The sequence below is a fragment of the Bos indicus genome, chromosome 4, assembly GCF_029378745.1.
Source record: "Bos indicus isolate NIAB-ARS_2022 breed Sahiwal x Tharparkar chromosome 4, NIAB-ARS_B.indTharparkar_mat_pri_1.0, whole genome shotgun sequence".
Lineage (NCBI taxonomy): Eukaryota > Metazoa > Chordata > Mammalia > Artiodactyla > Bovidae > Bos > Bos indicus.
This window is the reverse complement of record NC_091763.1, coordinates 99,477,429-99,495,366: the sequence shown is the minus strand read 5'-3', so window position 1 is coordinate 99,495,366 and position 17,938 is coordinate 99,477,429. Positions and strand designations below refer to the sequence as shown.

General features: G+C 43.4%; 1 protein-coding gene across 10 annotated transcripts in view; it reads left to right on the top strand.

Moving 5' to 3' along the window:
- Nucleotides 1–17,938, top strand: part of LOC109557664 (solute carrier family 23 member 1-like) — a 263,748-nt gene that overhangs the window by 21,829 nt on the left and 223,981 nt on the right. For 6 of the 10 annotated variants that reach the window (XM_070788189.1, XM_070788186.1, XM_070788187.1 and 3 more), the window contains exons 5-6: nt 189–346; nt 14,475–14,634. In XM_070788189.1, coding sequence (XP_070644290.1) covers nt 189–346; nt 14,475–14,634 — 318 coding nt within the window. Of the gene's footprint in view, nt 1–188; nt 347–3,325; nt 3,477–13,553; nt 13,701–14,474; nt 14,635–17,938 lie in introns of those variants that run through there. The other 4 variants (XM_070788191.1, XM_070788192.1, XM_070788193.1 and 1 more) reach the window with 4 other exon arrangements.

Sequence of the window (17,938 nt, the reverse complement as noted above, 5' to 3'; positions counted from 1 at the left end):
CCTGCCTTTGAACCCCAGACCTTCTGGTTGTGTCCCTGCTTCTTGCTGCCAGGGCTTCCTAGTTCCTGCCACTTGCCTGGATCTCCTCTGAGACCAAAGATTGAGCCTCCAGTAGACGGAATAGGATTAGGTGGAGTAGGCAGCCACAGCATCTCTAAGTTTGTCTCCTCTCTCTGTTCTGCCTACAGCACTTCCTCACGGCCCTAGGGGGGCTTGTGGCAATACCGCTCATCTTGGCTAAGGACCTGTGTTTGCAGCATGATCCCCTGACCCAGAGTTACCTCATCAGCACCATTTTCTTCGTCTCTGGCATCTGCACTCTCCTGCAAGTATTTTTAGGAATCAGGTAGGTAAAACTCCTCTCCATGGATTCTGACTTTTATCTCCCAGGGTAGCAATAAGGTTTGCTTGGCTTGTAGCCTGAGATGAGTTAGAAAGCTGGTGTGACATGATAGGGGGAGCACAGGATCAGAAGTAAGCACATAAGTTCAAGTCCCAGCGCCAACATTTACTATCTACATTAGCCAGAGTTCTTCATTAAAGTAATACAAATAGCTACAGATGGCCATGCTTGAAACCTTTTACCTTTGTAAATTCTACAAGGCTTGTGCTAGTGAACATGCTGTGGGGACTCCTCCCTGGACTTCAGAAGGAACAGTGCAAGTGAGGGAATCTTCACTGTAAGTCCGCTTGTGACCTAATCTGTGCCAAGTCTGTGCCCAGTTTTGGAGATGCAGAGGAAAATGGAAAACTTTCCCTATGATGTGCTTCTGCCCAACCTGTCTTATGAGAAAATGACTTGAGAGGAAAAATTACTGTTTATTCTTTTTTCCCTTCCAGTTTCATTGAGATGTAATTGACAGACCACACTGTGTAAGTGTGCAGCATAATGAATTGACTTACATACATCAAGAAATGATTAGCACAGTAGATTTAATGAACATCCATCATCTCACATAGATACAAAATTAAAGAAACAGAAAAAAAAATTTATTTCTGATGAGAACTTTTTTCCTTTATGAATTATCTGAATCAAACTACAAGTGAAGTCTGTTACAAGGTAGCTGATTATTTTCAAGATAGGCTGCCTGTAGAGTGTCTAGCGGAGAAGGCAATGGCACCCCACTCCAGTACTTTTGCCTGGAAAATCCCATGGACAGAGGAGCCTGGTAGGCTGCAGTCCATGGGGTCGCTAGAGTCGGACACGACTGAGTGACTTCACTTTCACTTTTCACTCTCATGCATTGGAGAAGGAAATGGTGACCCACTCCAGTGTTCTGGCCTGGAGAATCCCAGGGACGGGGAAGCCTGGTGGGCTGTCGTCTATGGGGTCGCATAGAGTCGGACATGACTGAATCGACTTAGCAGCAGTAGCAGCAGCAGCGGCAGCAGAGAGTATCTAGAGAATATTCCTTCCTAACCTAGTCTTCTTGCCTAAATCAAATCAAATGCTCTTTCCAAAGTGCTGCTTTTGCAAGTCATTTACAGGAGATATGCCAGTGCTTAAGGTCTCCCATTTTTTGTTGAGGAGAGGGGTTTAGAGCCTACATCTTTGTCAAATTATTTCCCTTCTCTCTCTTCCTTCTTCTGTCATCATCTTTGAGGCCAAGATTTTCCCCAATCCCCCACCAAGCACTGAGAGAGGTTTAAGGTTTGGTCTGGTCTGTTTCTCAAGTCCCTGATATCCAGGACCCCTCCAACCTTTCCAGGATCAGTCCCTGGAGTGACAGGTGCTGCAGTAGAGAGGCCTTGCAGCCACCTGCCTGGACACCCAGGAGGCCCCACCCCTGAGCCGCCCCATGGAGACTTACATACGCAAGGCTCTTCTGGGTGGGGAAGCTCCTTGCCTTAAATTGAGATGGTGTTCACTATAATAATGGAAAAACGTTGATCTTGGAAGCTGGGGGCCTGAATTCTAGTTCTGGCTTCTGTGCTGTGGGAAGCTGCACAAGCCATTCACCCTCTCTAAAACCCAGTGTTCTCGTCTGTAAAATGAGGGAGTTGAAGTGTGTCACATCGATAAGTCCTTCCATCTCTAATATGTGGACACCTGTGCTGTTGACAGAGAAGATGATGCAGTACTATGTTCCAACTGGAATCTCAGTACTGAGGGTGCTTGTGGGCCTCGCCTTCTGGTAAACCCTGTGAGAGACAAAACAAAATCAGAAGATAGAGTTAAAAGAATCTGCAGCCTAATTAAACATGCAGAGAAACAGGGAAATAAAATTAAGAAAGAAAGCCATGCTAATGTCTTAGACTAAGGTGGGGACATGAATACACCTGAGATTATTTCCCTGAAATAGGCTTCCTGTTTAGAGACTAACAAGTACAGTGGCTCATTAGAGACATTAGAAATTATAAAACTAGCTGATAGCCTGTGAATCAAAGGTCTAGTAGATTTGATTGATTGCAGGTTATCCAATAACAGTATTTAATGATGTACTTTTTAGACTGCAAACAAAAATGCTGATATTGCAATAAGATTTCAGAATATGTTAATGATTAAAATCATGTTAAATAGTCAAAGGGAATGATAAGAGGCAAAAAAACAGCTTCCCTGATAAGAGCTGAAGAGTGCAGTGCCCATTGTGGGGCAGGCAGCTACAACCCTTGGCAGAGGGATGGCTGCCTCCCTGGTGTGACTTTAGGGGTCTTGGGTGTATCCCCCAAGGGCCTTCCCACTGAGGTGCTCAGTTCTGAATTTATGTAACCATTCATTTCAAAAGAAAGCATTACGTTTAAATGCAATCACTAAAGGAAATGAAATATTGACTGTGTAATTCTGGGTCTTAATTCCATTCTGGAATAATTCTATTTCTAGAATTATTCATTTCTACCTGGGATTTTCTTTTTCTGGAGTGGTTCCAAGTGATATATCTCCCTTTTTATTTTCCTGGGAATGTCTCAAGTGTGGAGCCAGTATTTCTGCCCAAAGAACATTCAGACCTGGCTTCTATGTAGTCTTGCCCAAATCAGCCTGGGTCCTTTTCTTCCATGGACTTGCCTACAGCTGGGCCCTGATCTGCCTGAGCTCTGTATCTGTTGCTAGGTTCTGCAGAAAGTCCATGCCCATTGCCAGAGGTCTTCAGCCACCTTGCCCTTGCCTCCATGACAAATCGCACAAGCCACCAGATGTGCCACTGGAAGTCTGTGCGTGCTTGCTAAGTCACTTTAGTCATGTCCCATTGTGACCTTATGGACTGTAGGCTACTAGGCTCCTCCGTCCATGGGATTCTCCAGGCAAGAATACTTGAGTAGGTGGCCATGCCCTTCTCCAGGAGATTTTCCAAACCCCGGGATCAAACTTGGGTCTTCTGCATTGCAGGCAGATTCCTTGTACTGCTGAGCCACCAGGGAAGCCCATGAGAGAAATACATCTTATGGATACTGATAATCATTTATCTAGTTAAAGATGGCAAAAGGAATCAAAGAAATGTTAAAGGTTATTTCTGGGTGATACACATTATATATGAAAGGTATGTACCAATATTGTATGTGTGCTGATAAAGTTTACCTACTCAATGGTTAAAAAAAAATGATGAGAAAAAAATGTTAATAATTGTTTCTGGGTTGTGGAATTATGGTGATTTATGCTTTGTATTTTTATTTACCATTAATTTTCTTTAGAGTCCATGTGTTGCTTTATAACTGGGAGAAATAAGAACCATTTAAAACTTTTTCTTAGAAAAGTATCAGGGCATGTTTCATGAGCCCCACACCCTTTGAATCTTTCAGTTCAGTTCAGTCAGTCAGTTGTGTCCGATTCTTTGTGATCCCATAGACTGCAGCATGCCAGGCTTCCCTGTCCCTTACCAACTTCCAGAGCTTACTCAAACTCATGTCCATCGAGTCGGTGATGCCATCCAACCAGCTCATCCTCTGTTGTCCCCTTCACCTCCCACCTTCAATTTTTCCCAGCATCAGGGTCTTTTCCAATGAGTCAGTTCTTCTCATCAGGTGGCCATATATTGGAGTTTAAACTTCAGCATCAGTCCTTCCAATGAATATTCAGGACTGATTTCCTTTAGGATGGACTGGTTGGATCTCCTTGCAGTCCAAGGGACTCTCAAGAGTCTTCTCCAACACCATAGTTCAAAAGCATCAATTCTTCAGCACTCAACTTTCTTTATAGTCTAACTCTCACATCCATACATGACTACGGGAAAAACCATAGCTTTACCTAGACAGACTTTGTTGGCAAAGTAATGTCTCTGCTTTTTAATATGCTGTCTAGGTTGGTCATAGCTTTTCTTCTAAGGAGCAAGTGTCTTTTAATTTCATGGCTGCAGTCACCATCTGCAGTGAGTTTGGAGCCCAAAAAAGTGAAGTCTGACACTGTTTCCACTGTTTCCCCATCTATTTGCCATGGAGTGATGGGACCAGATGCCATGACCTTAGTTTTCCTAATGTTGAGTTTTAAGCCAACTTTTTCACTCTCCTAGCTCACTTTCATCAGGAGGCTCTTTAGTTCTTTGCTTTCTGCCATAAGGGTGGTGTCATCTGCATGTCTAAGGTTATTGATATTTCTCCCGGCAATCTTGATTCCAGCTTGTGCTTCACCCAGCCCGGCGTTTCGCATGATGTACTTTGCCTGAGAGCAAAAGTCCAATAGACTTCCCATTACCGTCTTGGAAGTGGGGCTGGGAGATATGGCTCAAGGCTCCAGGCTTGAGACAACCTCCCAGATTCTGCAACCTTTGTCTATTCACCTGCTTTTATCTCTGTTTCCCCAATCTGTTCCCCTGTGGTGGTCAGCATTAAAGCCCTTAAAAGGAAAAAGAAAAGAATAGGTGTGCAAATCTTTGGGGGAAATCAGAAGGGAGGACTGGAGCAATGTGGGTGGCTGTCAAAGGCACTCTCAAGGCAGTAGGTAGTGATGGGTTTAAAGAAGACAGACAAACAGCCTTCTCCTACCAGAGAAGGAGATCTATCCACCTCCCCTTTCTTCTAGGCAGAGGCAAGCACTCTCATCCCTCCAAGCTGATTATTTAGCTATTTCCCCCGGAGTCTCATTAATACACTTCTGTCTTATGCACTAGTGACTGAAGTGCCAATATGGATGACTGACTTCATTTTCTTTCACAGCCCCTCACTCCTACCACATATAAGCACATTTTCCATCTTCCTATGATCACATCCTCCCAGCATAGGTCAACATTGAGTGTTCACATTATAATGTTGTTGTTTAGTTCTAAGTAATGCCTGACTCTTTTGAAACCCCGTGGACTGTAGCCCACTGGGCTCCTCTGTCCATGGGATTTCCCAGGCAAGAATACTGGAGAGGGTTGCCATTTCCTTCCAGGGGATATTCCCAAACCAGGAATCGAACCCATGGCTCCCGTCTTGCCAGGCGGATTTTTTACCACTGAGCCACTGGGGAAACCTGTGTGTTTTCTCTAAAATTAATATCTTTAAAAAAATATTTTAAAGTTTCTGTTTATTTTCATTTCAACGATAAGCTCCCTGCCTGTTGTATAAATCTCTTCTTGATAATTTCATTGCATCAGGTAGCTATCAGCTTCATCTTCCTGATGAATTACCCCCTGGGGCTCTCTGACTTGCTGTAGTCTGGAACAGTCGCTACATGTGCCTGGTGTATATTAGATGTGTCATCTTGAGATGCCTCTTTACCCTTTATCCTGGCAATTCTCTTCATGTCAGTTTTCAAGTCTAGATCTCTTGATCCCATGCCTTTCTCTTCTTCTTGGTGGAACATGATTACACAGTAGTTTACTGAGAGACCACATGGGAGATAAATTTTGTAAGACTCTCCATATGGGAAAATATCTTGATCCTATTCTCATACTTGATTGATAACTTGGCTGGCTATAGAATTTTAGGTTGGAAAAAAAAATTTTTTTTTCAGAATTTTAAAATCACTGTTCCCTTGCCTTCTAGCTTCCAGTGTAGTTTTAGGAACTCCAGAGTCTTAGGCAACCTTCCCCCTTCTGCTGCAGAATTTTGTACAGGCCCACGTTGTGCTGAGTCTATTTAACTGGAAGAGATCCATTTAGTCATAATGTCTAACATACAAGATTGACTATGATCATCCTACTGCTATATCCAATAAACAACTGTTCAACTAGGATTGACTTTTGAGTGTCCATGTTGGTCTCTGCAAGGTCAAATTTTAGCAAGAATCTTGCTCAATGCCTGTAGCCAGAATATCCATCTTCACTCTCTGATTGGGTTCCTCATTCTCCATCATCCCCAGGTGATGTCTCATCACCTTGTCCTGACTTTATCCTGAATCCTCTCCTTACCACGATGCTTCCTCTTAGTAATATTCTATCCACTGAACCCCACCCTCCTCATTGGCTATGAATTCTCACCTTTCCTTGTCATATTGGGAGTTGAGCCTGATCTCTCTCCCCTATTACAAAATCCCATTGTAGTAGCCCCCTTGTAGTAAAGCCTGCCTTAACGTCTTTAACAAGGGTCATGTATACTATTTTTATGAAGTGCATGAGAACTCCGAGAGAAGGATTGAAGCTTAACTTCCCAATACTTCCGAAAGGTTAGCTGTTCCTACTATATGGGCCCAAATGGAAGTATTCGTATATACAAACAGAGGAGAAAAATTACATAATCATTACCATAAACTGTTTAAGAAGTTTGTTCTTACCACATGTCCTCTTATCAATTGTTCTTATAACAAACATACTGGGTCACAATTTGGCCCCGTGACTCATATTTTCTGATCAGGGCTCTGTATTTCCCAGTTGAACCCTGCCACTGGCACCTCCCCCAGTATCAGCCTCCTCATACAGAGACAAAGCAGCATTGTGCTACACACCCTGCAATACTCTTGAGATAAGGATGAGAAAATGCTGTGTAACTTTAAAACACTATATAAACTTAGATGTTGATAGTACCCCCACAGACACATATCTGTGGCTTTGACCACTTAAAATACCAATCCTATCAAATTTCTAAGGACCGTTCCTGAGACTAGATTTTGCAAGTTGTTGTAAAGGAAAATGGTGGGGAATGTTCTTCAGACTTGAGCATACAGATGAGATAGTAAAGACTGAAGGGAAGGGGAGAATGGACAGGGAGAGTCTTAGGAAGCACATCTTAGAGAACCAACCTTCAAGAAATGGGAATGCCAGACAACAGCTTTAAAAACAAAACAAAACAAAAAGCCCACACTATAACATCTGTTATTTAAGGAAACATTAAGAAAATGTTTTGGTATACATACTTTTCCAACTCTTTGCAACCCCATTACAGTCCATAGAATTCTCCAGGCCACAATACTGGAGTGGGTAGGCTTTCCCTTCTCCAGGGGATCTTCCCAACCTAGGGATCAGACCCAGGTCTCCCGCATTGCAGGTGGATTTTTACCAGCTGAGCCACAAGGGAAGCCCAAGAATATTGGAGTAGGTAGTCTATCCCTTCTCCAGCAGATCTTCCTGTCTCAGGAATCAAACCAGGGTCTCCTGCATTGCAGATGGATTCTTTACCAACGGAGCTATGAGGGAAGTCCTCACATGACTGAAGCCAGGCTTCAACAGTATGTGAACCGTGAAATTTCAGATGTTCAAACTGGATTTAGAAAAGGCAGAGGAACCAGAGATCATATTGCCGATATTAGATGGATCGTAGAGAAAGCAAGGGAATTTCAGAAAAACATCTGCTTCTGCTTCATTGACTACACTAAGGCCTTTGACTGTGTGGATCACAACAAACTGTGGAAAACTCTTCAAGAGATGGGAAGAACAGACCACCTTACCTGCCTCCTGAGAAACATGTATGCAGGTCAATAAGTAACAAGTTAGAACAGGATATGGAGCAATGGACTGGTTCCAAATTGGGAAAAGAATACCCAAAGGCTGTATACTATCACCCTGCTTATTTAACTTGTATGCAAAGTACATGATGTGAAATGCCAGGTTGGATGAAGCACAAGCAGGAATCAAGATTGCCAGGAGAAATATCAATAACCTCAGATATGCAGATGACACCTCCCCTATTGTAGAAAGTGAAGAGGAACCAAAGAGCCTCTTGATGAAAGTGAAAGAGGAGAGTGAAAAAGCTGGCTTAAAGCTCAGCATTCAGAAAACGAAGATCATGTCAACTGGTTCCATCACTTCCTGGCAAATAGATGGGAAAACAGTGGAAACAGTGGCAGACTTTATTTTCTGCAGATGGTGACTTGCAGCCATGAAATTAAAAGACGCTTGCTACTTGGAAGAAAAGTTATGACCAATCTAGATAGCATATTAAAAAGCAGAGACATGACTTTGCCAACAAAGTCTGTCTAGTTAAAGCTATGGTTTTTCCAGTAGTCATGTATGGATGTGAGAGTTGGACCATAAAGAAGGCTGAGTGTTGAAGAACTAATGCCTTTGAACTGTGGTGTTGGAGAAGACTCTTGAGAGTCCCTTGGACTGCAAGGAGGTCAAACCAGTCCATCCTAAAGGAAATCAACCCTGAATATTCTTTGGAAGGACTGATGCTTGAGATGAAGCTCCAATATTTTGGGCACCTGATCCAAAGAGCTGACTCATTAGAAAAGATCCTGATGCTGGGAAAGATTGAGGGCAGGAGAAGGAGACGACAGAGGATGAGATGGTTGGATGGCATCACTGACTCAGTGGACATGAGTTTGAGCAAGCTCCGGGAGTTTCCCTGATGGACAGGGAAGCCTGGCATGGTGCAGTCCATGGGGTCACAAAGAGTTGACATGATTGAGTGACTGAACTGACCGAGTGACCCTTTCCAGAAGTAACCACACATTTCAGGGGGAATAATAATGAAAATTATTCTATTCATTGAGCTCTTCCCCAGGCATTGTGCTAATCACTTACATATATTTTATCTTCACAGTTACTCCTTGGGACATTACTACTATATTTTGTCAAAGAGGACACTGAGGCTTACAGAAGTTGGGCAACATGCCTTGGTCACACAGCTGATAAGGCAAAGTCGTATTCAAACTTGCCTTTGGTCTATACCATGCTCTTAACTGGTGTTATAGCGCCATGGTGAAAAACCCCAAGACATCCTGGTTAACTCTATGACCTTGGGCTCCAGATCCGTTATCTATAAAATGATAAGGCCAGGTTGGATATGCTTCAAATGGCCCTTCTATTTCTAAAGTGTTGAATTTTAAAAATCAACAATATCTGTGGTTCACAAAAGAATTAGAAGGCACATGTATAATAATTGTGAATCATATTCAAGGTAAAATTTTTAAAATAAGATGAAATTAATTGTGAAATTAAAAGCAGCTCTGAGATACACATAAAAGTCATCATAAAAGGTAAAATGTATATAGAACAATGAAAGCCTTGTACTGATACTGAATGCATGTATCTTAAACAGGTACCAAGAAAAGTACATAAAAGAAAAACTAGTAGAAATGCAAGAAATATACATAGATCTCTGTCAAAAGAGTATCAATAAGAAGTTATGAGCAAGGTGGTAATGCTCATAAAACAAGGTGGGGAGGGGGCAGGAATGGATGGAAAATGGGATTGGAAGATCTGAGTATAGGAGAGGGAAGGAAGAATTTATGGATATGTTGTGTGAATCTAACTGTAGGACATAGGAATCAGTTCAGTTCAGTTGCTCAGTCATGTCCGACTCTTTGCGACCCCATGAATTGCAGCACGCCAGGCCTCCCTGTCCATCACCAACTTCCGGAGTTCACCCAAACTCACGTCCATCAATTTGGTGATGCCATCCAGCCATCTCATCCTCTGTTGTCCCCTTCTCCTCCTGCCCCCAGTCCCTCCCAGCATCAGAGTCTTTTCCAATGAGTCAACTCTTCGCACAAGGTGGCCAAAGTACTGGAGTTTCAGCTTTACCATCATTCCTTCCAAATAACACCCAGGACTGATCTCCTTTAGAATGGACTGATTGGATCTTCTTGCAGTCCAAGGGACTCTAAGAGTCTTCTCCAACACCACAGTTCAAAAGCATCAATTCTTCGGCACTCAGCCTTCTTCACAGTCCAACTCTCACATCCATACGTGACCACTGGAAAAACCATAGCCTTGACTAGACGGACCTTTGTTGGCAAAGTAATGTCTCTGCTTTTCAATATGCTATCTAGGTTGGACATAACTTTCCTTCCAAGGAGTAAGCGTCTTTTAATTTCATGGCTGCAATCAGCATCTGCAGTGATTTTGGAGCCCCCCCCAAATAAAGTCTGACACTGTTTCCACTGTTTCCCCATCTATTTCCCATGAAGTGATGGGACCGAATGCCATGATCTTTGTTTTCTGAGTTGAGCTTTAAGCCAACTTTTTCACTCTCCTCTTTCACTTTCATCAAGAGGATTTTTTTTAGGACATAGGAATACACTCTAGTAAATTAATGAAAACAATTCATCTTGCTCTTGAACATAAAATGTATTTAGTAGTTTCAAAAAGGTAGAGGGAATTCCCTGGTTGTTCAGTGGTGAGGACTCGGTGCTTTTGATGCAAGTTCCCTTGGTGGGTGAACTAAGATTCTGCAAGCTGAGAGGTGCAGCCAAAAAAAAAAAAAAAAAGGTAAAAAGTGCATCTATCATGTTAGTACATTATCCCAACTACATGTAATAATCTTGAAAAAAAAAATAACATGAACAGAGTTAGAAAAATGTTGAACTAGTTGAAAATTTTGAAATATCCCTTAAATAAGTTCTAAGTTAGGGATATAATAACAGAAAATATTTTTTAAGTGAAAACAAATCTCACCATCAGTAAAACTGTTTTAAATATATTTTGGCAGTGTCTAATTTCTATGTAATGAGTAGAACAGTTTATAGACAGGGAAAAACAGACATTAAAAATCACATCTTTTGTGACTTAATGAAATGCAAATTCACTTTTGTCAGGATTTCATTATATGCCTATTAAACTAAAAAAATGAAATGAGAAAACCCAATGTTGATAGATTTTGTAATACTAACCTTGGTGCTGGAGGGATAGAAGAGAAAACTAGACTTCTCTGCCCTCAAGGAACCCAGTAATACTGAAATGGCTGAGGCCATGGTGGTATAGCAATGATGGATTGTTTATAAGTATAACTGTAAACTGTTTAAAGAATCCCTGAGAGTGAGTTACTGTAAATGACTAGTTTGTTAGTACAAGGGCTAAACAGGAAATATGTAACTAGAATATAAGTGGGAGTTTTGTCTCACTCACTGTGGCATTTCCAATACTTGACAACCAGTGCCTCCCACAGAGCAAGTCCTCAGTAAATATTTGTTGAATGAATGAAATGTGCATATGGAATTACAGCAAAAAACTGAAACACAAGTCTTGGATTACATATTGTCTGTACCTATGATATGCAAAGGTGTCTATGTTCATTTTAAAAGCTCAAAAGGGATTTTGCAATGATATAGTGTGTTTCCCTTCTCTGTCAAGATACTTAGCTTCATAATTTCTATGAATTTTTAATTGAAGTATAGTTAATTTACAATGGGAATTTACAAGAGGAACTAAAAAGCCTCTTGATGAAAGTGAAAGTGGAGAGTGAAAAAGTTATCTGAGGTTATTGTAATGCTCAAAATTCTCCAAGCCAGGCTTCAGCAATATGTGAACTGTGAACTTCCAGTTGTTCAAGCTGGTTTTAGAAAAGGCAGAGGAACCAGAGATCAAATTGCCAACATCTGCTGGATCATGGAAAAAGCAAGAGAGTTCCAGAAAAACATCTATTTCTGCTTTATTGACTATGCCAAAGCCTTTGACTGTGTGGATCACAATAAACTGTGGAAAATTCTGAAAGAGATGGAATACCAGACCATCTGACCTGCCTCTTGAGAAATCTGTATTTAGGTCAGGAAGCAGCAGTTAGAACTGGACATGGAAGAATAGACTGGTTCCAAATAGGAAAAGGAGTACGTCAAGGCTATATATTGTCACCCTATTTATTTAACTTATATGCAGAGTACATCATGAGAAACACTGGACTGGAAGAAATACAAGCTGGAATCAAGATTGCCGGGAGAAATATCAATAACCTCAGATATGCAGATGACACCACCCTTATGGCAGAAAGTGAGGAGAAACTCAAAAGCCTCTTGATGAAAGTGAAAGAGGAGAGTGAAAAAGTTGGCTTAAAGCTCAACATTCAGAAAACGAAGATCATGGCATCCGGTCCCATCACTTCATGGGAAATAGATGGGGAAACAGTTGAAACAGTGTCAGACTTTATTTTTCTGGGCTCCAAAATCACTGCAGATGGTGACTGCAGCCATGAAATTAAAAGACACTTACTCCTTGGTAGGAAAGTTATGACCAACCTAGATAGCGTATTCAAAAGCAGAGACATTACTTTGCCAACAAAGGTCTGTCTTGTCAAGCCTATGGTTTTTCCAGTGGTCACGTATGGATGTGAGAGTTGGAATGTGAGGAAAGCTGAGTGCCGAACAATTGATGCTTTTGAACTGTGGTGTTGGAGAAGACTCTTGAGAGTCCCTTGGACTGCAAAGAGATCGAACCAGTCCATTCTTAAGGAGATCAGCCCTGGGATTTCTTTGAAAGGAATGAAAGTAAAGCTGAAACTCCAGTACTTTGGCCACCTTGTGCGAAGAGTTGACTCATTGGAAAAGACTCTGATGCTGGGAGGGATTGGGGGCAGGAGGAGAAGGGGACGACAGAGGATGAGATGGCTGGATGGTATCACTGACTCGATGGACGTGAGTCTGAGTGAACTCCGGGAGTTGGTGATGGACAGGGAGGCCTGGCGTGCTGCAATTCATGGAGTCGCAGAGTCAGACATGGCTGAGCGACTGAACTGAATTTACAATGTTGTGTTACTTTCAAGTATATAGCAAACTGACTCAGTTATACACATATATATATAAGTGTATATTATATATAGATTCTCTTTCATTATAGATTATTATAAAATAGATTATAGTTCCCTGTGCTATACTGAGGGTCCTTGTTGTTTACCTATTATATATATAACAGTGTATACATGTTAATCCCAAATTCCTAATTTATCTCTCCCCACCATAATTTTTTTAACTAAAAAATCGTTCATACATACCCATTCCATCACCCATGTTTCCTGCCCTGTCTGTGCCATATAGTCCAATCTCTTTTGGAGCCTGATGGGTCTAGATTTATGAATCTAGATCAGTTGTTCTCAACCCTGGCTGGTGTTAGAATCACCTGGAGGTCTAAGCGCTCTCCATGCCTGGGTGCACCTCTTGACCAGCCTGTGAACTCATCTGAGGCTGATGCTCAGCCCTTGCTAGTTCCTATGTTCAGCCAGGACAAAATCCAGTTAGGCAGTAAAACTCTTTCGTATACTTTATATTTTCATTAAATAAAATGGGTTCGTTCTCAAGGAGACTCTTTAAGCTATCTTCATGGAATCCTGATTTCAAAAGTACTCTTTTAGTATTGTTAAGAACAAGTATCTAAACTGGGTAAGGTATACATGACAAATGCAAGCAAGAGGCTAAGATCCTGTTCCACTCTCCCTCCGCACCAGTTCTATTATAATATGCAGGTGAGGAGACTAAGTCAGCCTTAACAGCTTCTGACCTTCTAGTAAGACAGGGTTATTGGAGGTTGACTTACCAGGCTATGTTCACCTTGAAGGGAGACAAGTCAGATGGACACTGCTGGAAGTTCTCACAGAGGCCAGAGTGAGATGCTGACCAGGAAGAAGGAAGGCTTGTGTGGGGGACACGCCCTGATAATGGACCTCAAGCATGTTCAGTCCATGTGATAGAAAGGAATCTGGAGGTAGAGGTCTGGAATCGCCTTTCATTTTTGAAGGCACAAAGGAATCTGGCCACCCAGATTCTAGGCTGTGCATCTCTTGTCGGTGGGGGAACTTAATGTGTGTGAACTGTGCTTTGATCCTGGGGTCTGGGGAAGTTTCTCTGGGACTGAGGAAGACAGTGGCACCCACCAAACGTGCTCCCTGAGCTCTGTGCTGCCCCAGATCATTTTCCAGTACGTGACTCTCTGCTCCTGGGCTCGCATCTCCAGGACTGGGATTAGGTCTGCTGGTCTTATCCTCCCCACCTCTCCTACCTGTCCAAAGTTTGGCATAGTTTGTGGATCTGACTTGGAGATTGATAGGAGTTCCCTCGGAGAAGGCAATGGCACCTCACTCCAGTACACTTGCCTGGAAAATCCCATGGAGAGAGGAGCCTGGTAGGCTGCAGTCCATGGGGTCACAAAGAGTCAGACACAACTGAATGACTTCACTTTCACGTTTCCCTTTCATGCATTGGAGAAGGAAATGGCAACCCACTCCAGTGTCCTTGCCTGGAGAATCCCAGGGACTGGGGAGCCTGGTGGGCTGCCGTCTATGGGGTAGCACAGAGTTGGACACACCTGAAGTGACTTAGCAGCAGCAGCAGCAGGAGTTCCCTATAACTGAGAACTGCAGGACTCATGTGTTGCCCTGAAACCAAGGGAGGATTTGGGATGAAAAGGCCTCTGCTGGGGCCAGTGACAGGCCAGTGTTAAAGGGGCTAATGGGTAACTGTCTCCTTTCCCTTCCTCCAGGCTGCCTATTCTCCAGGGAGGGACCTTTGCTTTCTTGGGACCCTCCCTGGCCATGCTGTCTCTTCCCACCTGGAAGTGCCCCGCGTGGACACTCAATGCCAGCCAGGTGAACACCAGCTCACCTGAATTCACTGAGGAATGGCAGAAGAGGATCCGAGAGGTATTGGGTTGAGGGGTGGGGTGTGAGGAATGGGGTGGTCCTCAAAAGGGGCTTCGGAGTTGACTCATTTTCTCAGCTCACTGCTAGGCAAGACTCCAAACTTTAAGACACTGGTCCTTGTTTAATTCAGTTGTGTCATTCAGGGAAAGAAACTGGTGGCCTTGAAGCAGACTTTAAAGTTTGGCCATGCTCCAGGATAAGTTGAGCTGAGTGAGTGTTAGTTGCTCAGTTGTGTCTGATTCTTTGCAACCCCCTGGACTGTAGCCCACCAGGCTCCTCTTTCCATGGAATTCCCCAGGCAAGAATCCTGGAGTGGGTAGCCATGCCTTCCTCCAGGGAATCTTCCCAACCTAGGGATGGAATCCTGATCTCCTGCACTGCAGGCAGATTCTTTACACTCTGAGTCACCAGGAAGCCCATGCTCCAGGTTGGCTTATCTAAATGATAGATTAGGAAGTCAGGACACAGGATTGTCAGCAGAAAGCCCAGCCACACCCTCAGGGACAGTAGGCCTCATAGCTTCCAGACTCTAACATCCTCACCTGGCTTCAGAGGTGAGGTGTCAAGCATGGCTCATGGGTGGAATAATATATGAGAGGGAAGGTCGCCTGAGATTTCTAGAAAGTCCAATCATCTCCCTCCCAGACTGACCTTAAATATGTAAGCCTGGAGCGGCTCAAAGGCGCCCCTCCTCTGGAGCAGGGGCAGAGTTACACAAACACTATATGGTGTGGGGTTCTTCTTGTTGTTCCGTCGCACCGTCATGACTGACACTTTGTTACTCCATGGACTGCAGCACGCCAGGCCTCCCCATCCATCACCAACTCCCAGAGTTGACTCAAACTCATGTCCATTGAGTCAGTGATCCCATCCAACCATCTCATCCTCTGTCATCCCCTTCTCTTCCTGCCTTCAATCTTTCCCAACATCAAGGTCTTTTCAAATCAGTCAGTTCTTTGCATCAGGTGACCATAGTATTGGAGTTTCAGCTTCAGCATCAGTCCTTCCAAAGAATATTCAGGGTTGATTTCCTTTAGGATGGACTGGTTGGATCTCCTTGCAGTCCAAGGGACTCTCAAGAGTCTTCTCCAACACCACAGTTCGAAGACATTAGTTCGTCAACTCTCAGCCTTCGTTATGGTCCAACTCTTACATTCATATATGACCACTGGAAAAACCATAGCTTTGACTAGAGGGACCTATGTTGGCAAAGTAATGTCTCTGCTTTTTAATATGCTGTCTAGGTTGGTCATAGCTTTTCTTCCAAGGAGCAAGCAACTTTTAATTTCATGGCTGCAGTCACCATCTGCAGTTATTTGGGAACCCAAGAAAATAAAGTCTGTCACTGTTTCCATTGTCTCACTATCTATTTCCCATGAAGTGATGGGACCAGATGCCATGATCTTAGTTTTCTGAATGTTGAGTTTTAAGCCAGCTTTTTCACTCTCCTCTTTCACTTTCATCAAAAGGCTCTTTAGTTTCTCTTCACTTTCTACCGTAAGTGTGGTGTCATCTGCATATCTGAGGTTATTAATTTTCTCCCGGCAATCTTGATTCCATTTGTGCTTCATCCAACCTGGCATTTCACAACATGTACTCTTCATGTAAGTTAAATAAGCAGGGTGACAGTATACATCCTTGACGTACTCCTTTCCCAATTTGGAACCAGTCCGTTGTTCCGTGTCCGATTCTAACAGTTGCTTCTTGACTTGCGTACAGGTTTCTCAGGAGGCAGGTAAGGTGGTCTGGTATTCCCATCCCTTGAAGAATTTTCCACAAAAGTTCTAGTGTAGTCAATGAAGCAGAAGTAGATGTTTTTCTGGAATTCCCTTGCTTTTTCTATGACCCATCTAATGTTGGCAATATGATCTCTGGTTCCTATGCCTTTTCTAAATCCAGCTTGAACATCTGGAAGTTCACGGTTCATGCACTGCTGAAGCCTGACTTGAAGGATTTTGAGCATTACCTTGCTAGCATGTAAAATGAGTGTAATTGTAGGGTGGTTTGAACATTCTTTGGCATTGCCCTTCTTTGGGATTGAAATGAAAACTGACCTTTTCCAGTCCTTCTAGTACAAGGTAGTTTGCTCAGGCATTACTCTAGCCCTCACTTACTGTCTTAGTGTGCCTCCCCCAGGCTCACTAGGACTGGACCAAAGGCTTCCAAAATTCAGGGCTATGGACCTAGAGCAGAGTCTGTTAGTAGATATCCCTGGGAGTCTAGCTGACAAGCCTTAGTGAAGCCAGGGTCCATCCAGCATCCCACCCAGTCCGAGTTCAGCAGCCTCATGGCTGCAGTAAGGGTCACATCCTCAGAACGTGACAGACGAAGGAAGAGGGAATACAGAGGAGACACATTCCTAACAAGATTCCTATTCTTACCCAAGTGTGACCAATGAGAGGGAATAGAATTGACAAAACACTCCAATGGGGGGTGGGGCGGAGGGACAATGATGTAAGTCCTGATCTGACTCCAAAGGCCTGAGAACCAGGAGTGTTGGTATCTGGGGGCAGGAGAAGACAGATGTCCCAGCTCAAGCAGCAAGCGAAAATGTTCTTCCTCTGCCTTGTGGTTCTGCTGAGTCCCTCAAAGGATTGGATGGCACTCATTCACATTGGGTGGGCTTCCCTGGTGCCACTAATGGTAAAGAACCCGACTGCCAGTGCAGGAGACATAAGAGACATGGGTCCAGTCCCTGGGTCAAGAAGATCCCCTGGAGAAGAGCACACCAGTATTCTTGCCTGGAATATAACCAGTACAAACCAGCTCCAATATTCTTGCCTGGAGAATCCCGTGAACAGAGGAGCCTGGCAGACTGCTGTCCATTGAGTCACTAAAAGTCTGACATGACTGAAGTGATTTAGCAGAGAGAGATGCTCATTTTGGGTAGGGCTATCTGCTTCATTCAGTTCACCAATTCAAACACTAATCTCTTCTGGAAACACCGCAGAAATAACATTTTATCAGCTGTCTGGGCATCCCTCAGTCCAGTTGACATATAAAATTCACCATCAAATTGTCTATATGTTCCACTTTAGTAAACACTAGGAGAAGGCAATGGCACCCCACTCCAGTACTCTTGCCTGGAAAATCCCATGGACGGAGGAGCCTGATGTGCAAAGTCCATGGGGTCGCTAAGAGTCAGACACGACTGAGCGACTTCACTTTCACTTTTCACCTTCGTGTGTTGGAGAAGGAAATGGCAACCCACTCCAGTGTTCTTGCCTGGAGAATCCCAGGGACGGGGGAGCCATGTGGGCTGCCGTCTTGGGGTCGCAGAGAGTCAGACACGACTGAAGCGACT